Source organism: Panthera uncia, chromosome D2 (assembly GCF_023721935.1).
Source record: "Panthera uncia isolate 11264 chromosome D2, Puncia_PCG_1.0, whole genome shotgun sequence".
Classification (NCBI taxonomy): Eukaryota; Metazoa; Chordata; class Mammalia; order Carnivora; family Felidae; genus Panthera; species Panthera uncia.
Genome location: NC_064818.1, coordinates 47,778,892 through 47,805,581, shown reverse-complemented (window position 1 = coordinate 47,805,581; position 26,690 = coordinate 47,778,892). Strand labels below are relative to the sequence as shown.

Genomic DNA, 26,690 nt, shown 5'->3' with positions numbered 1-26,690 from the left:
CTCTGGGAGAATTCGGGGTGAGTTAACAGGAGAGGGACATAGAAGATGGGAAATGAGAACTCCCACGTTCAATCCGTTATTCCCCTCGTACATTCCCTACCGCGTGCCACCCCCTGGCCACATTGTTTTCTTCCACAAGCACTTCCACTCCCGCCACTGTCCCTGGCCTGAGGCTTAGATTATGGGACCCGACCTGGATTCTAATTCTGGTCTCATCGATTACCATCTGGCTCTCTGTGCCTCCACTTCCCTGACTAGAGAACAGAACACTGATAGGGTCAACCTCATAGTGCTGTTGTGAGGAGTCAATGAGTTAATGCTGCAAAGTGTGGTATTGAACAGTGCTAAGACCAGGGACTTTGGGGTCAGACTGGCCTTGGCAAATTCACTGAATCAGTCCAGATTTCCGTTTCTTGTCTGTAAAATGGGCACAATGACTCTAAATTCATCCATTGCATCGAATTAAATGTCGTGAGAGACCCTATAGGACCTGAGATGTGAGACTTGGCTATAGTGGCTTTCAAATGTCCTGTCTCCTCAGCTGGGCCTCCTCATCCCTCCACACCACTTAGCCCCACCTCTTCTGCATCCCTCTCCAGAAAGTCTGGCCTGCCCAGCCTACAGCTGCTAGCCTCAGAACATTCCCTCCATTCCTTGTCAAGTCCAAGCTGTCCAAACCACAGCTGCTGGTCTTCCGAATAATCCCTCTATTCCCATTTCAGACACCAGCTGTACCATTCCCATGAAAAACCTGGAAGGCCTTCCTCAAATTACCAGTCCCTTTGCTCCTTCATAGCTTTCTCCTGCCAGTCGTTAACTGTGCTTCATTCTGCTACCTGTGCTCTGCGTCATTCTCTTGTACAACGGAAAAGCCAAACAGACGGCACCGGGTCAACTTTAACAGACCCAATAATTACCGAGGCAGGTGAAGTTTCCCGTGCACACGAGGCCTCACTCCGTTCCTCACTTTTCAGAGGAAACTCCAGTCTGAACTGTGCACTCACTTTTTTCTTAAGCTTATTTACTTATTTATTTGGGGGTGGGGGGCAGAGAGACACAGAGAAAGAATCTCAAGCAGACTCCAGGCTCAGCACAGAGCCCGACATGGGCTCCGTGAACTGAGCCAAAATCAACAGACCCATGCCTAACCTACTGAGTCACCCAGGTGTCCCTTACTTTTTAAATTATTATCTATTCTAGTATTTTCATTTATGGCTTTACTACATATATAGTCTTGAACTATATAAAAATGGCATTCCTCTACAACTTTTTTCATTCGATACACTGGTTTTTACCTTAATCCATGACTAAATCACTCAGTTCACTGCCAAATAAAGTTCTAACCCACAAAATGCTGTAATTATCTTTCTCTGGTCAATGGTTATTTACACTGTTTCTGGGTTTTCTTCTATCAAACCCAGTCCTGGGGCGCCTAGGTGGCTCAGTCCATTAAGCAATAGACCTTTGATTTCTGCTCAGGTCATGATCTCACAGTTTGTGGGACCAAGCCTCACGTTGGGCTCTGTGCTGACAGTGTGGAGCCTACTTAGGATTCTCTTTCTCTCCCTCTCTCTACCCCTCTCCCCTGCTTACATGCTCTCGCTCTCTCTCTCAAAATAAATTAATAAATAAACACTAAAAACAAAACAGTCCTAGTGGGAACATTTCTGAGCTACTAAAGCTACTGAAACTTAAGCTTAGGGGTCCCACACCCCAGCTTCCCCCATTTCCTGGGGCCTAGGCCTACAGGCAGAAAACCCTCCACCACCAGCCCCCTTGACCCCCACCCACGTCCACCCACGTCCTGACCCCCTCCCCCACACCTCCCATAGCCAGATTGCCACAAAGTTCCGGTATCCCTAATCCTAGCCACTCTGCAGGCTCTGGGATCCACCCTCCTGTCTACAGGTCCCACATCAGGGACTCTTCCTCAAAGTCAGGGCATGCCCACCCATAACTCCCCACTCCAGGGCCTGAGCCCCTTACCACACCCAGCTCCACCCACACTTGGGCCTCCTCCCACACCCCAGCCCCCTCTCCAGTTTCTCAGTGTCCCTAACCCCCCACTCCAGGCCCCTCACCCACACAAGCCCAGGCGATCTTGGCCCAGGTCCCAAGCCCCAACTCCAAGTCTGATCCCCCCAAGCTCTGGCCACTACCCTGCTTCCAGCCCTCCTCTAGTGTGTGCCCCCACACCGTGGTCTCCTCCCCACAATGGGACTCCCCCCTCAACACACGCACACCCTGTCCCCCAACCCCCTTAGCCAGACCTCCCTCCCACACACCGTCCAGGCTCCACATAGACCTCTTCCTCACTCTCCAAGACCCTCTTCACCCACCTGGTCCCTCCCTCCCCACATACACTCCCAGGGTCCCTTCCAAGGCCTCTGGAGCAAACCTCCAGTGTGGTCACCCAGCATCACCAATTCAAAGAATGGTGAAGAGTGGGAAATACACAAGAAAAGGTAACTGGGGCGCCTGGATGGCTCAGTCAGTTAAGCTTCCGACTTCAGCTCAGGTCACGATCACATTGTCTGTGACTTGGAGTCCAGCGTTGGGCTATGAGCCAACAGCTCAGAGCCTGGAGCCTGCTTTGGAGTCTGTGTCTCCCTCTCTCTCTGCCCCTCCGATGCTCACGTTCTGCCTCTCTCTCAAAAATAAATAAACATTAAAAAAAAAAAAAAAGTGAAACACCCTGAAATATGGCTGCTCATGCATAAAAAAACACTCAGTAGAGGGGCGCCTGGGTGGCTCAGTCGGTTAAGGGGCCGACTTCGGCTCAGGTCATGATCTCATCGTCCGTGAGTTCAAGCCCCGTGTGGGGCTCTGGGCTTACAGCTCAGAGCCTGGAGCCTGTTTCAGATTCTGTGTCTCCCTCTCTCTGACCCTCCCCCGTTCATGCTCCGTCTCTCTCTGTCTCAAAAATAAATAAACGTTAAAAAAAAAAAAAATTAAAAAAAAAAAACAACTCAGTAGAGGTTTTCCCAAATTTGACAGCACCCAAAACTTTTACAAGACATTAGCAATGATACATTGTGAAGCTAGAAGCAAGTTTTCTAAATTTCAGTAAAAATGTTTTTAGAAGAGTTAATCAGGCTAAGAAGGAAGACTTCATTATCTTCCATTCTTTCCCATAGAAATTATTCTAATTTTATATATTCTAATTTAAAATATTTAAAATCACTATCAGATGAAGTAGTGACAAGCTTATGCAGTTAATGCTTCCAGTAAAATTCACATTTTGACAATTTTAAAATTTGTTGCATTAAAAATTTTGTGTCAGCTTTTCTAAATTTGCAATTGCTCTGCTTTGTCATTCCAAATCAATATAAACTTTCAGGGATGCCTGGCTGGTTCTGTTGGTAGAGCATGCCAGGCTTGATCTCAGGGTTGTAGGTTCGAGCCCCACCTTAGGTATACAGACCACTTAAAAATAAAATCTTAAGGGGCAGCTGGGTGGCTCAGTCGGTTGAGCATCCGACTTCAGCTCAGGTGGTGATCTCACGGTTTGTGAGTTTGAGCCCTGCTGACAGCTGACAGCTGTGCTGACAGCTCAGAGCCTGGAGCCTGCTTTGGAGTCTGTGTCTCTCTCTCTCTGCCCCTCCCCAGCTCATGCTTTCTCTCTCTCTCTCTCTCAAAATAAATAAACATTAAAAAAATTTTTTTAATAAAAAGTAAAATCTTAAAGTATATATGAACAAACTTTTGCACAAACATTATGTTAATGGTTTTATGTTCTCTTCCTAGAAACAACTTCTGGCATTGTGTGAGCTTCAGCTTCCACTTCTGGGATCTGCCTGCGGGGGTCTTCTGGGGCAGGTGTATCTGTTTTCCAAGGGACACACCCAGGGCATCGCTCCTGGGCATCAGGTTTGCACTTCAGTTTTCAGAAGCAATGTTGTTCTTAAGACAGGTGTACCCCTTTAAAAATGGAACTTAGACCGGGGCGCCTGGGTGGCGCAGTCGGCTAAGCGTCCGACTTCAGCCAGGTCACGATCTCGCGGGTCCGTGAGTTCGAGCCCCGCGTCAGGCTCTGGGCTGATGGCTCAGAGCCTGGAGCCTGTTTCCGATTCTGTGTCTCCCTCTCTCTCTGCCCCTCCCCCGTTCATGCTCTGTCTCTCTCTGTGCCAAAAATAAATAAAAAACGTTGAAAAAAAAAATTTTTTTTAAAAAAATGGAACTTAGACCTGTGTACCCCCCTGTACCTAGATCTAGAAGCCTAGAAGGTCTCAGTCACCCAGGATGAAAGGGAAGAACACAGCAAACTCCACCCACCTCTAGCAGCAAAACTGGTTCTCCAAGGGCTGTGTGGTGGAGGGGATGGCTTCAGCACTCACTGTGGAAAATCCCAATGTTGATCATTACAAGTTAATACATTAATATTTTACTAGTTTACTAAGAATTTGAAGGTAATTAATAGCTCTCAAGACTTTACACATCAAACTAACAGGCATTTTACTTTTACATTACAAGCAAAAAGTTAAAACTGCTGCTCAGTTTTTAAAATATGATTTATGTCTCATTGTTTAGTGAGCTTTAATTTCTCAATAGTTCTTTTTAGTTTGGTAAACATTGTTTGGAGGTACTTGTTATTCTCTTTTGTAGTCTGATTGGAGTAGAACAAAACACTAAGTGCCTTTGTGTACTGGTGAAACTGCAAAACGTTGCAGGGTTTTTAAATTAGCTAATGCAGTGGAGACAACAAAGACTTTGTCCAGCTTTGACTGCATTTGAATCCAGATTTCAAGCGGTCACAAATTCAATGCTTTCTTCAATTTAACAGACAAGCTTCTAGAAACTACTGACATTCACAGTCAACATTGCTAACAAACACAGAACTAAAACCAGCTTCAGTGCAGACCCTTTCCAATCATAGTGTCTTTGGTCTCTCAAACACGAACACGGTTTTTAGTCTTTCAACTTTAACAATGCCAGTAAAAACATTCTTTTATTCTAATACTGCCAAATAACTACGTAATTTTCCTTATCAGACACTTATTATAACTTATATAAAGAGATAGATTGTTAAAAAAACAAAATTCAACCGAGTAAATTTTAACGATCTTATTTATTGGCTTTATTCAGTGATTCATGAATCTGGCAACATCCCATCTACCAGAAAGAAAGGAGGTCTGAGGTGAAATAAGAGACTTTTATAGGCAAAAGGGAGAGGAAACAAAGAAGTTATACTAGCAAAAAGTGGATTGGCTGTGCCAAGGTCACTTTCCTTTAAGAGAAGGCAGGGGTTATCAGGCAGATTACCCCTCTACTGCTGATCAGGTAGTTCCTGATTGACTGGTTTAAGATTCCATTTCAGAGTCAAACTGTAATTAAATTAAGTCTAAGTTTGGTGATGTGGCTTAGCAGAAGTATCTCCATATGGGGGCCTGTTGTCTTGTTTTAACAAGATAAACAGATTTGATGGAGAGACATTTCTTGGAATGAAAGGCACTGGCTCTAGATAAGAAACCCTTTTTGTAAATTATGCTCTAATCTAAAATCTGGGTATGTTTGACTTCATTGGCTCAGTTTAGCCAGAAAAAAAGTGGCAAAGGAAAATGTATGACTGTGGCATAGAAATGTTTTAAACCTATGTTTCTATCACTGACCAATTCTGACCTACCAGTGTAACTAAGAAAGCTGTCTCTCCGCCCCATCACTCTGTATCTCAGCCACTTTCTGTGTCTTCACTACACCTGTCAATCAGTACTTGAAATACTGTACCATCTATTTCTTTTTCCAGCTCACTGCCCTCACTGTGATCCCAGCCACTCAAGGCCAGAGCTTTGCATTGCCTGGTTCAGAACCCCCAGTTCCTGGAAAAGTGCCAAAACTGTAGTGCAATTCAAAATACATGTGGAATTATTAAATAGATATCCAGTAATTATATTAGAGTGAAAATACTTTGAAAGTTGCAAAATCAAATTATTACTTATATTCTTTTCTTTTTTTTTTTTTTTTTTTTTTGGTAAACTCTGCCCCCAAGGTGGGGCTTGAACTCATGACCCCCAAGGTCAAGAGTCTCACACTCTACCAACTGATCCAGCCAGGAACCCCTATAACTTATTTTAAAAAGCATGGCATACATAGTACTTGTATAGTGATACCAACTTTTTGACAATTGCCACCCTAGTGAAAATAAAAAGTACACTCACTGATTCAAAATATCTAGGGGTGCCAGGCTAGTTTAGCCTGTAGAGTATGTGACTCTTGATCTTGGGGTTTTTAGTTTGAGCCCCACATTGTGTATAGAAATTACTTAAAAAAATTTTTTTTAGGGGCACCTGGGTGACTCAGTTGGCTAAGCAGCCAACTCTTGATTTTGACTCAGGTCATCTCACGCTTTCGTGAGTTCGAGCCCCACATCGGGCTCTGCACCCTGACCATGTGCTTGGGATGCTCTCTCTCCCTCTCTCTGTGCCCCTCCCCTGCTCTCACTCTCTCTTTCTAAAAATAAATTAATTTTAAAAGATAAAAACAAATTAAAAAAACAAATTTAAAAAAATATTTAGACATTATCTGCATAAAAACCACATACATCAAAGAGAAATATATTTTTAAAAATAATGTGTACAAGCTCTGTGAACATACAAAAAAAACATTGAATTGTACACTTTATTTTAATTTTTTTAAATGTTTATTTATTTTGAGAAAGAGACAGAGCATGAGCAGGGGAGAGGCAGAGAGAGAAGGAGACACAGAATCTGAAGCAGGCTCCAGGCTCTGCACTGACAGCAGAGAGCCCGATGAAGGGCTAGAACTCATGAACCATGAGATCATGACCTGAGCCAAAGTCATATGCTTAACCGAGTCACTCAGGCACCCCTTTAATTTTCATTTTAGAGAGAGAGAGAAAACACAAGCAGGGGAGAAAGGCAGAGGGGGAAAGAGAGAGAATCTTAAGCAGGCACCCCTAAACTGTACACTTTAAATGGGGTAATTGTATGGTAGGTGAATAATTTCTCAACAGAACTGTTATAAAATCATATTAAAACACTAGTGGCACAGAGCCTGCTTGGGCTTCTCTCTCTCCCTCTCTCCCTCTGCCCCTCCCCTGGCTCATGTACACACACTCTCTCTCTAAATAAATAAATAATTTTTTAATAAAATAAAATCATATTAGAAATAAATCATGTGCACAGTTTACTGTGGAGAGTGGTGGTTAAACGCCAGCTCTGGGGCCAAGTAGCCACTTCCAGCTGTGTGGCCCAGAGCTTCACTTAACCATTCACTTCATCTCCTCATCCTGAAATCGGGTGATGAATCCTCTCTAGATAGGCTGTTGTGAGGATGACATGAGTTAACACGTGGAAAGTCCTGGAAAACAGCCTGCCAAGTAGCAAGCACTCGCTTAGGCTGCTCTTGTAGACGAAGCTGCTGTCGGCCAGGGTGAGAGGTGCCTGGGCCCCTTCCTTACGTGCTTAGCAGTAGCCTGTGCGACACGTGGATAAGGGGGTGACCTGAGATACGGAACTCTGAAATAGGTTGTGAGTGTGTGTGTGTGTGTGTGTGACAACAGGAAGGTTTATGTTACAAGTTGTTGACTATCGAGTACCCCTGGGAAATGAAGAGGACAGCTGCGAGGTCTGGTTGATTAGAGACATAAGCAGCAGTTGGACAAGGATGCTAAGGGGCCTGTGGACCTGTGGGTGGGAGGAAAGCATTACTGAGCTCTAACAGAAGCCCAATGAAAGGTCAACGAGAAGTGACGTCGCCTGGCCTCAGTTCGGTGAACCGTTTCCACTTCTCTCCTTTTGCACAGGTCTTCAGGCTTGTAATTTGCCCTCAGTTTGAAGCGCTCCCCAAGTCCAAGGTCCCCTGGCAGCTTTCTGGCCTCACTTCACGCAGCCCGCCTCCTCCTGCCTGTTCAACAGGCAGCCCTGCTCTTATCTTACCTTACCTGCTCTGGGCTCACCAGCTGTCCTGTCCCTTCACCTCAGCTATCCTTCAACCTCTAGGGTCCCAGTTACTGAAGACCACGACTTCCGGAAGACTGTGACCATTATGGGAGCGCGAACCTATGAATGGATGGACAAAGACACTGCGCGACTTGACCGGAGCGCCGACCTTTACTGGGCTACGAAGAGCACCTGAGTGACTGCGCATGCGTAATAGGGAGGCTCCTTGACAAGCACGCAGTTGAACCGGAGCAGCCAATCCTCGCGAAGAGGGACTGAACCGCTTCCGCTACAAGAAAACCCCGCCCACACTGCCTGGGCCCTAGCCTCGCAGGCGGCTTCATCCGCGGCCGGGCCGCAACAGCCCTCCTTTAATGCTGATTGGCTGGAAGCCACCGCGGTCCTATTCTGATTGGCTATTTCTCAGTCCTTTGCGTGAAGTGGAAGGGTGGTAATGAATAGCCTCTAGGAAGGAGCTTCCTAGACGCGGAGGAGTCATTTCTGGAGGCCAGACTGGACCTAAGAGAGCCAAGCCTTCACTACACACTCTTCAGGGGAGTGGCTGCCACAAACACCCACATATCCCCCTTCGTGAGATCCCCCCTGCACCGTTTCCTTATCCCCTCTCCCAGAAGGCACTTAGAATCCGCAGCAGAGGGCCCTTCCTGATGCCTCCCCAACTGACAAGTCAGCCAAGGCCTGACTCCTGAAAAGTGAGCCCTCAGACCGCCGCTACCCTTCAGATGGCCGCCCTTGCACCCTGTCTTACACCTGCTAACCTTCTCTCACACAGGCTGTGTTTCTAGCTCCACCCCCTCAACCCCCATCGTTAAAGGCCTCGGACCAGCACTCTGAACACACATAGGGAAACTTGCTGAAAATGCAGAGAGGGGGTAAGGAGGGTGGGGGGCTCCCGAGGGAGACAGAGCACAGGAAGTGGGTCCGGGTGGGAATTTAGTGTGTATTTCTCAAAGGGAGGAAACATCGGAGACAACTGGAGTAACCTCCCCCCTCATGAATGGGGTCTTTTCCCTACTCTACCAGACCCCCTCGAAATAGACAATCAGCCTGTTGATGTCTGTGACATTCATTACATCTTGGGAGGCAGGAAAAAACACATTGTGCTCCCGCCATGTGCCGGGCAAGATACCAGCCACTTCCTTTTTATTTTACCTCTGGTCAATCTTAGATAATCCCTGTTTTATTACCTTTTCTCAGTGCAGTGAATGGTTTTGAGGATGCATCTCTGTTTTTCACAGAGCAATAGTTAGTGCTTGCAGAAGGGGAAAAGCAGTTTGGGACTGTAAGGAGCTGTGGCAGTGATTGACATGAGCAGAGGCGGGACCCTGGGCGTCAGTGCTGATTCTCAGGCAGCCACTCTTGACAACAGACTTCCCTCCTTTGTAATCCTTTGCAACGCTGACTTCAGAAGGGGAAGTGTTCAGAGCTGGATCACAGTTTTCTCTCTCTCTCAACTTTAATACCTCCAGGCTGTCATCTGCACCCACCCAACTAAGTGTGGCTCCCCATCACCCACTCCTCTCAGCCTTTCATCACCCAAGGTATGATTTTCCTGGAAGCCTCAGTTGCCTCTTACCCAGCTCTCCCATTTGGTAGATAAGAAATCAGACCCGGGGTGCCTGGGTGGCTCAGTCAGTTGAACGTCTGACTTCGGCTCAGGTCATGAACTCTCAGTTTGTGAGAGTTCAGGTCATGAACTCTCAGTATGTGAGCTTGAGCCCCGCGACGGCCTAGAGCCTGCTTTAGATTGTGTGTCTCCCTCTCTGTTCCTCCCCCACCCCCACCCCACTTGCACTCTCTCTCTCTCTCAAAAATAAATAAAGGTTAAAAAATTTTTGTTTTAATTTAAAAAAAGAAAGAGAAAGAAATCAGACCCAAATGGATGGCTCCAGAGATTCTGATGAGGAATGCATGTCCAAGAATCAGGGCAAGTGGCCAGCCTGCCTTGAAAGTAATTTCCTGAAAACAGCCTTCACTGCCAGTCCAGCCTCTCAGTTGAGAGGGCAACTGTTCATCCTAAACACTCCTAATGAATGAAAAGACAGTTTAGTAAACACTTCTTACCATGCAAAACTTCTAAAGGTTTCAACACCCAGTTTTATGACCATCCATAAGTGCTGGTTTTAAGTCTTAGAAGATAAATTCACTAACCTGGGAACTGACTTTGTACCACTTCCATTGCTGCCTGCCACTGAGTGAATGGCCGGCCTTTGAGGTCCCTCAGAGGAGACAGATGTACTTACCACTCAGCCATGGTGCACCTTACACCTACAGTCAGTTTTGGCAAAAGGAAGAGATGAGGTGGTGACTTACCATTGTGCTTGCAGAAGTCACACGGGCAGCTGGGCTCCCTCTCCCCGGTTCTGCCCCAGGCTCAACCTACCCCTTCTTTACCTTGGACTAGTGTCAATACCACCTGGTTCAGGTGAAGTTTTCTTTCTACCTGTTAAAGATGATAAAATCTCTGAGTCACCCGGGTGGCTCATTTGGTTAAGTGTCCAGCTCCTGGTTTCGGCTCAGGTCATGATCTCACGGTTTATGGGTTCCAGCGCCACATTAGGCTCTACATTAACAGCGTGGAGCCTCCTTGGGATTCTCTCTCCCCCTCTCTCTGCCCCTCCTTGGCTCGCTCGCTCTCTCTCAAAATAAATAAATAAGCTTAAAAAAAAAGAGATGATAATATCTCATGGTGACGGATGGGAGTGCAGGATCCCTGAAGAGGGCAGAAGGTGCAGGGTAGGGCAAAAGTGCTAGGGCCTTTGAAGTGGATCTGAGGTCCTTTTCATACTTCCTGGAGACCTCCCAAAGCAAAAAGGGCACTCGGGACTTCCAAGTGTCCCCTTTTTACAAATGCCTGCTTCATTTCTGCTTATTCCTCCCTGGAGCCTGACGGGGCAGAAGAACTCAACCGGAGGGTTTGATAGGTTGGGCTGAGAGCTCCACTCTGCTACCAAGGCACAGTGTGACCTTGAACAAGACCTTTCTCTTCTCTGGGATGTGGTTTCTTCACGGGGATGTCTGTACTGATGACCCTCTTCCTCTTATGCTGCAGATGTCTCAGTGTGTATATCAGGGCCATTCACGGCTATAGTTACAGTGAACTGAGCAGCACAATCAGATGTCCACAAACATTCAGAGTAGGCGCGGTCATGGTTCCTACTTTATGGATGAATAAATAGGCAGGAAGAGGGGAAATTAGCTGTTCCAGTGCACATAGCAACTAACTAACAGAGCCTGGATTTGACTCCAAAGTATGTGCAATTAGTGGTTCTTCTGAATCTTGAGGTTAACAAACTTTCCTCATGCCAGACCTAGGAGGCATTCACTCCACAAATACATATTGAGGGCAGGACCTACACCCCGAACTTTGAAGAGAAGTCCTGTCATTAACTCCACTTTAGAAGAAAGGAAACTGAGACTCAGGATGATGAAGGAGCTACCTCAGCTCACCCATTGAGCAAATGGCAGGCTGGGCATCAACTCTAGCTCTTCCTGGCCCCAGAGCCCCTGGACTTGAACTCTGTAGAAACTGAATCTTGAAGACAGGGAGCACCATGGAAGGTTTTCATGAGGAGGTGTAATGTTCACACCAGGAATATCCTCCCTCTTCCTCCCCGCCCTGCCTTTCAAGGCTTTGTTTTCCCCCTTGACCCCCAGCACTGGGAGCCTCTGGTGGCTTCTTGTCCTCAATTGATTCAACAATTCAATCAAAATCTATTTATTGGTGTCTATGACTGGCCATGGGGATTAAGGGAGGCAACAGTCCTGCCTTCAGCTGATCACCATCCAGTGGTAAAAGCAGCAAACACAGAGGAATTGAGGAGGAGGGAGAGCAGAATAGGGCCAAGGGCACAAGCCAAAAGCATGTTGTGGGGTGAGGGGCGAAAGAGGAGTTTGGCCAGCACCACATGAGGCAGATATGGGGGTGCACAGAGGGAAGCAGCCCATTCTTCAGCCTGAGCTGACAGTCTTCCTCCTGGTACCACCCCTCCTCCCATACTCCATGGAGTAGGCAGGAAACCACCCTAGGCCAGGATGGTTTCAAATCCCAGCCATCAGTTTCCCTGGAATAAATGGGTGTCAGGGCCTGGTCAGAGGGTGGGCGATCCTGAAGGGTGCCACCAGCCCCAGCCCTCCCACTCAATAAACATCCAGTCCAGGGAAGAGCAATGGGACCATTCACAAATGGAGCCTCAGGCCAGTCCCTGACTCCTAGTTGATCTGATTACACCCCACACAGAAGTCCTGGAACCTCCACTGCTGACACAAGAACCCAGAAACATCCTGTGTCCCAGCCCCCTCTGGACCCCTCTTTTAGGATCTAGGTGAGCTAAAGAAGCTGCAAGTCCACCTTCTGCTCAAGAGAAAGGTCTGAGACCCGGCCCATCCCTCTCCCACCACCACCTTAGCCTCTGATGGCCCTGGGGCCCCTAAGAGTTCAGCTCTGCATGGGGTGTGGCAGGACAAGCTGTCTCCAGAGCACGAGGAGTGGGGGGGGGGGGGGGGGGGGGTGGGGAGTGGAGAAGGAGCTACGGCAATCTCAAGGAATCTGACTAGTTCCCTCCTGCCTGATGGCATTGTTGCCCTGGGCGGAGTTGCTGGGTTTAAAGAGCCGGAACCCACCTGGATTCAACACAGCCCCAGCAGCCTCTCCAAACCTGCCTTTTGCACCTGGCTCGCAGGTAAGCAAGTGTCTGCTAGGATTTCAGGGCTGCTAAGCAGAAGGGTGGGGAAGAAGGGTGAGGGTGGAGGAGGTACCTGTCTGAGGAAGGGGTGGCAGGTGCCTGGGTATCATCAGTAATAGGATGCATGTTTGAGGGTTTTGAGGATTGGAGGCTACTTGCTCTATGACCACCATCATATGGACCGTGGGTTAGGGTTAGGGGCTGGAGGAAACAGAAGCCAGCCTTTGGCTAAGGAGTATGTAAAGTGGAGTTGCAACCCTCATTATTGAGGAATCCCAGGGTGGTGAGGGGGGGACGAGTCCAAAGGAGGGCTAGCTGCAGAGACTTAAAAGCCGACAAACTCCCACGTCCAGAAGATGCACATTAATAGTCCTCCCATCCAGGACAAAAGGACCTATGTATGTATGCATGTATTTATGTATCAGATTGGCTTTATTAAGCAATTCACGAATCAGGCAACATCCCACCTAGCAAGTAAAGGGCTATGTATTTATCGTTAACACACATTTCATTCCTTACTATGTGTTAGGCATTATTCTTAGGCTTCACATATAGTAACTCATTTAATTCAATCATAACCTTTTGCAGTTACTATTAATTACAGTTTTACAGGACACTGAAGCGCAGAGTGGTTAAGTAACCCACTGAGTCACACAGCTGATCGGTGGTTTTGAAGGGATTAGAGTTCCAGCCCTTTGGACTCAGCAGATCACAACGAGGGCTTCAGTTTGCAACAGCTGACAATCCCTATGCTTGCCTGCAGCTAACAACATGCAGAAAGCTGGAAGGGGTCTTATCTCAAGGAAACAGCCACCCTCCGAACTAGTAAATAGGGACATGGATAGTTCTCACCCCAAGGAGAAAGAAAAAAGGAGTAATGATCCTTCCATCTGTCAGTTTCCTGTCAATAGCAGTCTGTACTCAGAGTGGAATTTGGGGCCGCCTTGGAACAAGATCCCTGGCTGGGGCTGAGGTGGGTGGCTCTCACCTGCCTCCACCACCACCTTTCGCCTGCTCAGCTGCTCCCTTCTCTGCTGCTCAGCCCAGGGTGGCCCTTTGCAGAGACTATCTTGGAATTCATCCTGATAGTGCCTGAGGCCCAGACCTTTGGGAAAAATAGCTCAGGGTGCCTTCGCTTTTTGAGTGGGGGTTAGGAAGGCAGGCACCAAAACCTGAGTTAGCACAATAGCTCTGCTCCTCTGACCGAGAGTCAGGCATCTGATTAAAGACTTTAACGAAGACTTTAACAAACCACTTACTACGTGCAAACACTGTTCTAAATACTTAACTAGTAGTAGCTCAATATATGTCACTCCACTAGTCATTACTACTAGAAATTGGTAACTTTCCCCAAACCACCTCATAAGCCAAGTGCACCCTTGGGATTTGTGCCCTGGTTCTTTGCCTCAGGGACTGTGAGCCTCTGGCAGGTCAGGGCTATCTGACCCCAGCCTGTCCCCCTCCCCTGCAGCCCTGCCCTGAAGCTGTATCATGAAGAGAGTGACCCGGACCCTTCTCCTCACATTGGCAGGTGAGTCCCCCCTGCCCCCAGAAATGAACCTGCTGCCACTCACCCTCCCACCAAGGCAGTGAAAGCGAGGGCAGCATCTCCCAAAGGCGGGGGGGGGGGGGGGGGCCTGATGTCGAACAAATGTGTTTTCGTTTAAACCATGAATTTAAAGAGCGGCACTAAGGAAATAATAATACGGTTAGGAAGTGGATATTGCAAAATTGTCCTACATGACTGAACTTTGGAAAACGGTAACCATCTGTTGGCATAAAGAGAGAAGCATTTCCTGGGGCGCCTGGTAGCTCAGCCAGTTAAGTGTCCGACTTCGGCTCAGGTCATGATCTCACGGTTCATAGGTTTGAGCCCTGCATTGGGCTTTGCAATGATGATGCTGAGCCTGCTTGGGATTCTCCCTCTCCCTGTGTCCCTCCCCCACTCACACTCTCTCTCTCTCAAAATAAACAAACTTTAAAAAGAGAGAGAGAGAAGCTTTCCCTATTCCCTAACAGGGCATTGGCCAGAGTCTGTGTAGGAAGCTTCTCAGAAGAGGGTAAAAAGATACCAACACACCATCCCATTTCATATGCAAGAAAGGCTAGCAGGAAGCAAGAGAAATAGCAGGAAGGGCGAGTTGGGGAGGGGGTGCATGGCTATGGGGTGAGAGAAAAAAATCCCAGCGTTGTATGGAGCTGGGAAAGGTGTGAAGAAGGAAGGGAACTGGTGACTCCAGGGTCCCCCCCTACCCATGAGGCTGGTTGTCATCTTTGCCCTTCTGGGCTGAGGTCCTGACTGCTGATTCATTTTGAGACCAGTGTCACGAATTAATACAGATCCCTCTGCTTTTTCCCACCCAGGCCTGCCTGCCTTGGAAGCCAATGATCTGGTCGGTGAGTGAGGCCCCAAACTCCCCTGCTCCTGCTGCCCCACATTTTCCCTCTAAGACTCCACATGCTGCCTCCTGGTTCTGGTCCTTATTCTTTCTTCTTCTTCTTCTTTTTTTTTTTTTTTCTTTTTCCCCTTTCCCACAGATAAAGACAGTCCCTTCTATTATGGTAAGAGCTGATATCCCTCACCCCCACCCCCCACCCCTCCCCTACCTTTCCCTATCTGGCTGGACCTCTTTGCTAGAGCTTAGTGAGGGCTGATGAGGGAAGAGCAGCAAGATGGGGCTGGGACTGGGGATTGCAGAGTCAGCATGGTCTATGAAAAGAGTGAAAGGCCAACACGCAACATGATCTTTGGGAGAACTTCATTCCAGCAAGGAGGGAAGGTGCCCACAGGATATTTAGGAAGATTTGTGGGGGAGGGGCTGGGGGCTCTTGGGTCCCCAGGTATCTCACCTGATCCTCCCCTTACTCTCTCACTTGCCGCCTTCCCCAGCACCTGGCTCTTTGCCCTACAGCCCCCCACCCCCACCCCCAGGGGGGTTTCCTCTTCCTTGGCCTGGCACTGTCCTCTAGTATCCCTACACACTCATCTCCCCCCTAGCTTCAGCTCAAGTGCCACCTTTCAGAAAAGCCTTCCTTCTTTTTCTGTGCCCTTCTGCTTATGTTTTTCCCCTAGTGCTGTTGCCACCAGATATTATACGGTGTATCTATTTACTGACTTGTCTTTCTTGTTGCCTGGAATGCAAGTGCATTTGTACAAGCAGGTGATGATAAATATCTTTTGAATGAGTGAGTGGAGTGGAGCCAGGCTGGTGCCAGCTCACCCTCTGCTCCCCCAGACTGGGAAAGCCTGCAGCTGGGTGGGATGATTGTTGGAGGGCTCCTGTGCATCGCTGGAATCTTGATAGCCCTGAGTGAGTGGTGGGCTGGCAGGCAGGGCATGGGGCGGGAGGCGCTGGGGGGGGGGCATGGCCCAGGCTCCCCAGATTCTTTGCATTGACCATCTCGTCCTCTCCCAGGTGGAAAATGCAAATGCAAGTACAATAAGAAGCACAGGTGAGATAGGGCCCCTGTTGTATGCACCTGGAGCTGAGCACACCTATTTTGGGGTAAAGTTCTGCAATTCAGAGGAAGAGGAGAGCCTCTTGGCTGCCCCCTGGGCTTGCAGTGGGATTTGTTATTCACAGATAATCAGCCCCAAAGCTCCCCAAATAGGGAGAGAGCTATAACCCTTGGTTTTGTTTTGTTTTTTAAAGTTTCTTTTATTTATGTTGAGAGACAGAGACAGAGGGCACTTGCGCACATGCTCAAGTGGGGGAGGGGAAAAGAGAGAGGATTGAAAACAGGTTTGGAGCTGTGAGCACAAAGCCCCACAAAGCCCTGGGGAGGGGGCACCAGGAGTCTTGATGCGGGATAAGGACAGAAGTTTGGGTGGGGAGATACTAATTTCATGTGTCCCCTTCTCAGCCTCTTACCTGAGAGGGCCACTCCACTCATCACTCCAGGTGAGACGGGCTTCTTTGGCTTCTTTGAGAGGCTTCCAGGCACTCAGGGAGGGTGGCCATAGTATTTGAGTTGTTAAATGTTATGCCATGTGTAAGGCAGGACTGTCCTGAGCCAGCCCAGCCTTGGGGTCTCCGAAGGCTGAGGGGGTTGTCTTGTAGTGACCAGGTCTATGAGGACTTCACCCCATTCTCTCCTCAGGCTCTGCCAGTACCTGCTGAGCACAGGACCAGCTTTGTGGCACTTTCCGTACCAGCTCCCATGCTGTTCCCTCCCCCCTTGGGGCCCTTACATGATGGCCTTTCTCTCCAAAGCTGGGCCCTTCAGCTCCTGTCTGATCAGGACACTGTCTAAAGCTTATTTCTAAATTAAACTGTCTCACTCCTCCCTCCAGTGGTCTTGTGACTTTCTGTGGGTCTGCTTGGGAATAGGCAGGCTGGGCAGGGACTCTCACATCTTGCTCAGGAATGTTCAGGCCCTTCAGTGGCTGGTGGGTAGGGGGTCCAGTGGATTGCTAAGGTTTCCTATGGCCGCATGTCTGTCCTAAGGCCCACTCCCCACATGCCCTCCACTTTGAAAACCTCCTGATAATTGATCCCTTGCCTCATCCATGCACTGTGCAAGATACCTCAGTGTTCTATCAAAAGATCTTACAATTCCCACACCTTGCCTAGAGACCCTAGAAGTCCCAATGAGCCAGGTACCCATGACATCCTCTAACCTAGAATGACCCCCAGGGGCTCGCCCTCCACTAATGTGCCACCTCACTCAGTGAATACTGTCTATCATTCACACCACTCAGGAAATGAAGCAGTTGTTTTGTTGATTCACCCCAGTAAAACCCAATATAACCCTCAGACCAACCCACAGACCCTCTGCCCACCCTAGGTACTATCCTATAGGACCCTACTATGAGCCACATCCCAAGGAGCCCTGCATAGTGCACAAATCTAGGTCCCCCAGTATGTTCAAGTCCACTCCTGGAACACCTCACTTGAAAGGTCCCTACATGTGCAGAGTGGGGCTGGGGAAATGTCTCTCCCACCTCAGTAGCCATCTGTCCTGCTGCCTCATCCTTCATGCCAACCTCAATAGCCCACGATGGAAGGAGTCAGGTGCACTCAGTCCAGCCCTCCCTGCATAGGCCCTGGGATGGAGGCAGGCCCAGCAGCAGAGATCTGCCCTGTCCCGGCCAAACAGTGGTGCACAGTCTGGATCTGGGGTGATGGGACAGCCATGTTGGTGCGTCTTGGTGTTGCTTCAAGCCAGCTCTCTCTAATGGTGCACTGCTCCAAACCCTCCCTCCACTTCTTAAGGGTGGTGTGGGTCCTGTGGAAAGTATGTGTCCTAGAATTCAGGCCCCTGACTTGTAGACTTGGGTTAGGAGGCTATAGCAGGGGAGTCTGAAAGCTGAGGACCTATCTTCTGGTTGGCAGCCCATCTCAGACCCTGAGGTCTAAAAATGAGATTCATAGATCTGCTTAGGGCCCTTGAAACAGGATATATAAGGAGGTAGAGGTAGGGGAGAGTTCCAAGGCTTGCCCAGAGCTGCAGCAAGAACTTTAAGAACCTGAGTGAGACCCAAGATACCTGGTTGAAAGTGCAGCCACTGTCTGAGTGACCAAGGGCAGCAGGGAGCCATGGAGGTTGGCAGCTGTGCCAAGCTCATCACCGCCAGGACCCATCCTATAAGGCCCTCAACGTCCCAGGATTCTGAGCCTATGCATGCTGTGAAGGAGATACCAGTGTGTTTCAGCGGCTGGAATGCGTGGGCACCAATGGGTGATGTGTTCGGGTTAAGAGGTGACATTTGAGCTGAATCCTCAAAGGTGAATGATTAGAGGCGCGAGCCGCACAAACATCTCTCCTGGTGGAGAGATCAGCGTGTGCAATCGACCTTTTGCAAAGACCAGAGGCAAGTCAGTATGACTGGAACCTGTGCGATGAGATCAAAGAGGAAGGAGGCAGGTGCGGCCACTACAGGCAGAAACACCGTCCCCTCCTGAGTGCGAGACGTGGGAACAGGAGGAAGGCTGAGAGCACAGGGCACGCAGCCCAACACAGGGCAGCAGCCGCAAGCACCACAGAGTCAGAGCCTCAGAAGGTGGCTTCCAAACTCGCTCTGCAGCCCTGGGGAGTGGGGTGCAGGTCCCTGTCCTTGGACATGTAGGATGCTGGTGTGTGTGGATTGCATTTGAGAAGCTAAAAATGAGCTCCACCAGGAAAGCAAAGACTGTGGCTGTTGGTGGGGCTAGAGTGGCAGACATGGAAGCCACGTGGTCAAAATGCCACCTTCTGAGTGAGGGAAAACTGCTTTCTTTTTGTTTTTAAGTTTATTTAAGTAATCTCTACACCAGGGTGCCTGGGTGGCTCAGTCTGTTAAGCCTGTGATTCTTTATTTCAGCTCAGGTCATGATCTCACAGTTCCTGGGTTGGAGCCCCACATAGGGCTCTGCACTGACAGTGAGCAGCTGGCTTGGGATTCTCTCTCTACCTCTCTCTCTCTTTGCCCCTCCCCCCCAAAAGTAAATAAATAAACTTAAAAAATAATCTCTACACCCAATGTGGGGCTCGAACTCATGACTGGAAATCAAGAGTTGCCTGCTTCTCTGGCTGAGCCAATCAGGTACCGCCCCCCACCCCCCCAACTGCTTTCTTCCTGAAACACTTAGGTCTCTACCATCACCAGCCTAAGAAGCTCTGCTGTTGGAAATCCTACTAGTAAGAAGGAAACCCCACCCTTGCCTGGGGGACTTAAATCACTTTTTTCGGGGGGGGGGGGGGGAGGAGTTTATTTACTATTTTTTTAGTATTCTCTACACCCCACATGGAGCTTGAACTCACCACTGGGGGATCAAGAATAGCATGCTCTACTGACTGACCAGCCAGGTGCCATGGGACCTAAGTCACTTTGACTGGATATTCAGGGATTCCAACCTGGGCGCCCGCTCCGGTAAAGGGTTTCTGGACACGACCACATTCCACATCCATCGTAACATTTTAGTTTCCTGGCTCCATTTGCCAGTGGACCCCAGTCCCAGTCCTGCTTTGCTCTCAACGGCTTTATTGCAATTTTGGCTGAACAAACTGCACAGTTCCCTCAAGTCCTATAAGCAAGCACTCTGGGGTGAGGGACTCCACAACCCCTACACCTCCAATATGTGGGACTCCACCAGTGCCCAGCATAGTGAGCCTGACTTTGTCCAATTACAGGTGGGTACCTGGTGATTTAGGCTGTTTCTGCCTGACCAAGGCCGGGGCAAGGGGCAAGGGGGCAAGGCTCATGGAGGACGTCGGGGGGGTCTGGCTTAATTGTGGGTAGAAGTCAGGGAGTGTGATAGGGATGGTAATGGGGAGTAAGTTAGCCTGTGTGTTAGACAGCTGGGCCCTGGAGTTGGGCTGTGGATTCCCATGAAAAACAAGTCCAGTCCCTACCTCCTCACCTCACCCCCACCCCCAGTCGGGAGAGGGAAAGGTAGCCATAGAATGAGAGGGGTCTCTGCTCAGGGTTCGTGTGTGAAATCTCTCCCGGTGCCTCAGAGACCCCTTCCCCTGGCCCAGTTCTCCTTGGAGGGGTGTGACTTTAGTCCCAATTCCCTTCCTTTTGCCCTCTTCTCCCAGAGGAGGAGCTGCCCAGAGAACCAGAGATAGCAAAAGATAATTTCTATGTAATTGAATACTTAGTATGTGAAGGGCATTGTTAACAAACATTTCACACCTTAACTCAATTTGTATCATTCCATCTGTGCAGAGGAGGAAACCAAGGCTCTCAGAGGTTCTCACAGGCCATCTTGCTCCTGAGCTATTTCTGAAGGACTGGGCTACCCTGCCTTTCTGGTATTTATCACTATCTGGGAGAAAAGCCAGTGACTGTGCCTGCTTCGGGACTATATATATGCCTCCCCATTGTATGTATATATGTATGTATATGTACTTTTAATGTTAAGTGCTATGCCCAATGTGGTGACTACTTGACTACTTGACAAGAGTTAACATGTTCTGGTCTTCTAGCTGGCTCAGTCAGAAAAGCAGGAGGGTCTTGATCTTGGGGTCATGAATTTGAAGCTGGGTATAGAGATTACTTAATTAAAAAAAAAATTGCATGCTCTACTGAGTGAGCCAGCCAGGTACCCCCTCCTCATTTTCAAATTTAAATACTCTTATTCTTTTTCTAATTGCAAACATCTTTTATGCTTGTAACAGAAAACTTGAACATTACAGAGATAATGAGTAAATCAATTTTTAACCCAGCACCCAGAAATAATCAAGGTAAAAGTTTGATAATTCTATTAACTCTGTTATATATAAATACTGTTCTCTCTCTCTCTCTCCCCCTCTCTCCCCCTCTCATACACACACACATCTCATTACTTTGTATTGCTGCGCAGTAGTCTGAGGGAGAGCTTTTCAAGTAAGAGCCTATTAATGAGAAAAAGGTGTTTTATTCTAAGACTAGTAACTTAAACACTGTAATATTTGTTTCCCAGAATGTACAGCAGCATCTAACTCTCAATTTTTTAATTTTTAAGCAATCTCTACATCCAATGTGGGGCTCAAACTTACAACCCTGAGATCAAGAGTGCTCTACTGACTGAGAGCACTCATTCTACTGAGTAGTTCATACTCTGAGCCGGCCAGGCACCACTTACCCTCAATTTTTGTGTAAAATGCTGTAAAACCCAGGAGAAGAAGTAAGGACCAACAGCTAACATGAGGGAGTGACTGACTGACTAAGTTCTATGCCCGGCTCTGTAGAGGGATTTATCACTCAAGTCTCAACCCAGCCAGAGGAATATTCTAACGGGAAGATTAGAGCAATTCTGCTCAAAATGCACCAGGGATACCCTATTTACCTTACAGAAAAATCCCCCTTTTTTTTTTTGTTTAAAAGTTTTTAAATGTTTTTATTTTTGAGAGAGCGTGAGCGAGTGCACAAGCAGGGGAGGAGCAGAGAGAGAGGGAGGCAGAGGACCCAAAGTGGGCTCTGCGCTGACAGCAGTTAATCCAATGCAGGGCTCGAACTCAGGAACCGTGAGATCATGACCTGGACCAAAGTCAGATGCTTAACCAACTGAGCCACCCAGGCACCCCAGAAAAGCCCCCTTAACATGGCCCATAGGCCCTACTTTTGACCCCAGTCCCTACCAACATTCCATCCTCACCCACTGTCCTTTCCTACACTCGCCCTGCTTCCTAGGTATTGTACTGTCTGAACACCTGTTGTCTGCAACCTCAGCCTTAAGGCACTGCACTCCTCCCTCTGCTGGCCATTTTCCCAATTGCCCAGCATCCCTGCATCACCACCAATGAATTCTCCTTTAGGCCCTTTTTGGAGGCCTCCTGGCCACCCTACAACTGCACCACCACCATTTGTCCTCATTACTGATTGCTGCTGCTTCTTTGTACTCAGCCCTAATTCATATACTATTTATGTTTTATTGATTTATTTGTTATGGTCTCCCACCCCTACCAGAGTGTAAATTCAAATTGGTGCCTACAGAATTTTCTGAGTTTGGGTCACAGATTTGGCTCTTCTCAAGTTATCATTTTATGATTTCCACTGAGTACATATTGGCCATTTTGAGCTTTTTGTGTTCTCAGGGTAATTTTTAAAAGTCTGGCTGCATGCCTGCCACCAATCCCCTCTTAAATGATAATAGCACATGGGTCTTGTAATTATCCTATGCCTCCAATATATGTACACAATATCTAAACCCTATCAAAAATATCCAGGCATAAAAAAAACAAAGGATGCCAGACAACATAAACACAGAAAAAGAAGATGCAGATATTAGTCTGATCAGACCACAGCTTTAAACTGTGACTGGTATGTTCAAGGAGAGACGGTATATGGAGAGTCTCAGAAGAAAACAGAATGGATGCATTGTGGGGGAAGTACACTGTGTGTACTTCATTGTGGGGGAAGTACACTGTGTGTACTTCAAAAAGGTACGCTCAGGTTTTAACCCCCAGTACCTGAGACTATGACCTTAATTGGAAATAGGGTTTCTGCAGATAACAATCATTTTAAGATGCGGTCATACTTGATTAGGGTGGGCCCTAATTCAAGGACTTATAAAGAAGAAAATTTGGACACAGGTAGAAGGCTATGTGACAATAGAGGCATAGATAGGAATGGTGCAGCTGCAAACCAAGGAACGCCAAGTTTTCTGGCAACCATGGAAGCTAGAAAGAGGCATGGAAGGATTCTTCCTTGCAACTACAGAGGAAGCATGACCTTGCCAACACCTTGATTTTGACTTCTCATCTCCAGAACTGTGAACAAATTAAATTTTTTGCATTATGTAAAAAAAATCAAATTTTAGAACTAAAAACGTTTTTTTTTAAGTTTATTTACTTATGATCTCTACACCCAACACAGGGCTTGAACTCAACCCCAGGATCAAGAGTCGCACACTCCACCAACAAGCCAGTCAAGTGCCTCAGAATTAAAAGTTCTTAACTGGAGTTAAGAACATAACTGATGCTGGGGCGCCTGGGTGGCGCAGTCGGTTAAGCGTCCGACTTCAGCCAGGTCACGATCTCGCGGTCCGTGAGTTCGAGCCCCGCGTCAGGCTCTGGGCTGATGGCTCGGAGCCTGGAGCCTGTTTCCGATTCTGTGTCTCCCTCTCTCTCTGCCCCTCCCCCGTTCATGCTCTGTCTCTCTCTGTCCCAAAAATAAATTAAAAAAAAAAAAAAAAAAAAGAACGTAACTGATGCTTAACAAGTTAGGCTTAGCTGCAGAGAAAGAGTGAATTGGGAGATAGATAATAAGGAATATCAAGATAATGTAAGGAGAGAAATGCATTAAATAATTTAAAACTCAACATTTACTAATGATTAAAAAATGTACCTATACTAAACCTGAAGCAAATGGAAATTCTCCTAATTTAAATTTTTGAATGTTTATTCATTTTTGAGAGACAGAGAGAGCACAAGCGGGGGAGGGACAGAGAGAGAGGGAGACAGAATCCGAAGCAGGCTCCAGGCTCTGAGCTGTTAGCACAGAGCCCAACACACGGCTCAAACCCACGAACCGTGAGATCATGATCTGAGCTGAAGTCGGACACTTAACTGACTGAGCCACCCAGGAGCCCCAAATTCTCTTAATAAAGGGTATGAGACCAAAAAAGCAATCTTTATCTTAAGGATTTTTTTTTAAGTAATCTCTACACCCAACGTGGGGCTTGAATTTATAACCCCAAGATCAAGAGTCGCATGTTCCACTGACTGAGCCAGCCAGGTGCCCTGACAATATTTTAAGGGAGAAATAACAAAAGCTTTCTCTCTGAAACTGGGAATAAAACAAGGATGTCCTCTCACTCCACTTTGTTCAGCATCACGTTTCTAATGATAAAAGACAAACTTTGATCTAAGAGCAGACCACAAGGCAAAAAAAGAATAAAGTACATAGGGATTAGGAAAAAAAACAAAACAGAACTATCATTGTTTGCAAACAGCATTTTTTTACATAGAAAATCTACATTTAAACCTGCATTGATAAGTAAATTTATTGAATTCAGCAAGGCCACACTCAATATAAAAATCCACAGTATTTCTTGGGGCACTTAGGGCACATGGATGACTCAATCGATAGAGCATGCAACTTTTGATATTGGGGTTGTGAGTTCAAACCCCACGTTGGGTGTAGAGTTTGCTTAAAAAAAAAAAAAAAATCCATAGTATTATTATTATTTTTTTTTTAGTCCTAAGAAGTCCCAGCAACAAACTAAGCAAATCAGAGATACCACGTAAAATATAATACTGGAAGCAAATCTAATGGAGTATGTGCAAGAAGCTTTACACAAAAACTAAAAACAAAACTGAGATGCCTTAAAAGAACCTTATGATTTGATGCCTCTGCCAACACCACAGAGCATGGGTGGCGGTTAGTGCAGAGTGAGGCTCAGTAACTCCAGGAGCTGCGTTTGGAACAGTAAATAGCTCTGATATAGGGGCACGGCCTTGATTCATAACACTCAGGGTCTGAGCTGGGACTGTTCATTGAGACTTGTCAAGAGACACCACACAAAACCATTTATGAACACAGATACCTCGATCATGGGGCCTACTCTGTCCTCTGTGGCAGATGGCAGGGCAGCTTGCAGGACCCCTGCAGCCTTTTGGTCACCTAATAATTGGGTAGGAGCAGTATTTTCATGTAATGAAATAAATCCAAAATCCAAAATGTCTTCCCAAAAATTATCTTTTAGTGATGAAGTGTCTTGACCTTTACTTTAGAGGAAGAAATGTCCCAGATCCGCCCAAAGCCAAAAGTTAGCAAATACTTCCTGTAAAGTCTCAGATTGTACATACATGAGGCTTTGTGAGCCACACGGTCTCAAATCAAACTGCCCACCTCTCTGTCAATGTAGCACAAGAGCAGCCACAGACAAAACAAACGGACATAGCTGTGTACCAATAAAACATTTACAAAGAACTGGTAGCAGGCCAGATGTGGCCCCAGGACCCTAGTTTTGCCTATCCCTGCCCAAGACTATCAGACTTTAAAAAACTTCCATGATGTGGCAGAGCCCTGAATTCTTCCTCCCTTTAGGACACAGAATTCTGCTTCCTCCCCCAACAAACACAATGAAGATGTCATTAATACAGTGGAGCACGGCAAGGTGATCAATGTCTCTCCAGACTCTACTATATAACAGAGAGCAGGAGAGTTACCACAGCCCTGGAGAAGGCAGGGAATGTGTTCTAATGTTATGAGGTTAAAATTTTTAATCTCCTCCTTGATGCTGATTAAAGGAAATATATTCATTAGGTCAGGAGTTCTCAAGTGCTGGAGACTTGATTTATACTGGCAAGGGCACCTCATTAAGCACTGAATTGTGCTGAGATTAACTTGGTTAATTTCCTGGTCATCCACTATCCTCTACCAGAATGCATCTGCTGTTTGCTGAAACCACACAAGTAAATTAAAAAGGCATTTGCTTGCCTTTCTAAATTAAAAAAAAAATTTTTTTTTTGGACATTCACCTTTGAGAGACAGCATAAGCAGAAGAGGGCAGAGAAGGAGACACAAAATCTGAAGCAGGCACCAGGCTCTGAGCTGTCAGCACAGAGCCGTATGCAGCGGTCGAACCCACAAACTGTGAGATCATGACCTAAGCCGAAGTCGGACACTTAACTGACTGAGCCACCCAGATGCCCGTTTGCCTTTCTAAATAGTCTGCAAGCATGGTTCAACCCTCAGATGTTGTGGCATTTCTCCTTATTCACAGTATTGAACGGGGAACACCAAGAGGTTCCCCTTGGCCTTTCCTGCCATTATGGCTCTTAATTCACAAGCCAAGGATCCAGTGCAGGGGGGAGGGCAGCTGTCAACTGCCTAATGTACCCCTTTGTACTAATTCACTCAGGGAGGTACCTGCAGGGGTCTGCAAACTTGTTTGACCTACAGTGAGATGAACTTGGCCTGCAAACTTGGCCTTCTCACATTACCACTCTAAGAAAATCCTGATTTCCAATTAGCTTTCTGCTCATAGAGTCAAAGAGTAATATCTGGGGGCAGAAAGTTGACAGACCTTATAGCTGTGCCTGTGTGGACCCTGTCCATACAGAGGTCCTAGTCTTAACCACAGATCTGGCCAGGTGAAGCCTCTTACTGCTTTTGGGTTCACTGTCCATTATGGCAATCATGCTTACCTCACATGTGATGGAATCCCTTTAACCCTTTCTTGTACTGCCAACCATGGCTGTTTCCATTAAGCTTAAAATGCTTGTGCGCTTCCCTAGCACATTCCTTTATCAACTTAAGTGTCCTTGGGCCCTCCCACAGAACATTTTTAAAAATTTATTTAAGTAATCACTATACCCACATGGGGCTTAAAGTCACGAGCCCAAGATCAAGCATTGCCATGCTCTTTCAACTGGGCCTGCCAGGTGCCCCTCTACAGCACACTTTTAGCTGGTGTTTTTCCTGCCTTCATATACTAAATCCTAACATGCCCACCTGAATCTGATGACCCCTTTCTCAACAGCCAGCATCCCTTCCTCCAGTAGGTTGCTGTCTCCAAGCTTCAAGAGTTGACTGCAGCAGATTGTTAGGATGGATTCCAAGCATTTTAATTACTCAAAATTTAAATCCTTAGTCACAGGAGATGCCGGTTATCATTTTACACGCAACCTTCCGGTCCAGCATCCTCCAGACCCCCTCCTGTCCACACATATC

The 26,690-nt window shown here is 47.3% G+C and overlaps 1 protein-coding gene across 2 annotated transcripts; it reads left to right on the top strand.

The window, feature by feature from the left end:
* The first annotated feature begins 12,501 nt into the window (after nt 1-12,501).
* FXYD4 (FXYD domain containing ion transport regulator 4) lies at nt 12,502-16,850 on the top strand. 2 transcript variants are annotated; one of them, XM_049646376.1, is made up of 8 exons: nt 12,508-12,601; nt 14,076-14,135; nt 14,969-15,001; nt 15,143-15,166; nt 15,841-15,915; nt 16,021-16,057; nt 16,469-16,506; nt 16,706-16,850. In XM_049646376.1, the coding sequence occupies exons 2-8, from the start codon at nt 14,096-14,098 to the stop codon at nt 16,723-16,725; spliced, it is 267 nt and encodes an 88-aa protein (XP_049502333.1). In that variant the 5' UTR covers nt 12,508-12,601; nt 14,076-14,095; the 3' UTR covers nt 16,726-16,850. The 2 variants fall into 2 exon arrangements, with proteins under 2 accessions (XP_049502332.1, XP_049502333.1); XM_049646375.1 differs by lacking the exon at nt 16,706-16,850 and having other exon boundaries at nt 12,502-12,601; nt 16,469-16,684.
* Nucleotides 16,851-26,690: the final 9,840 nt, after the last annotated feature.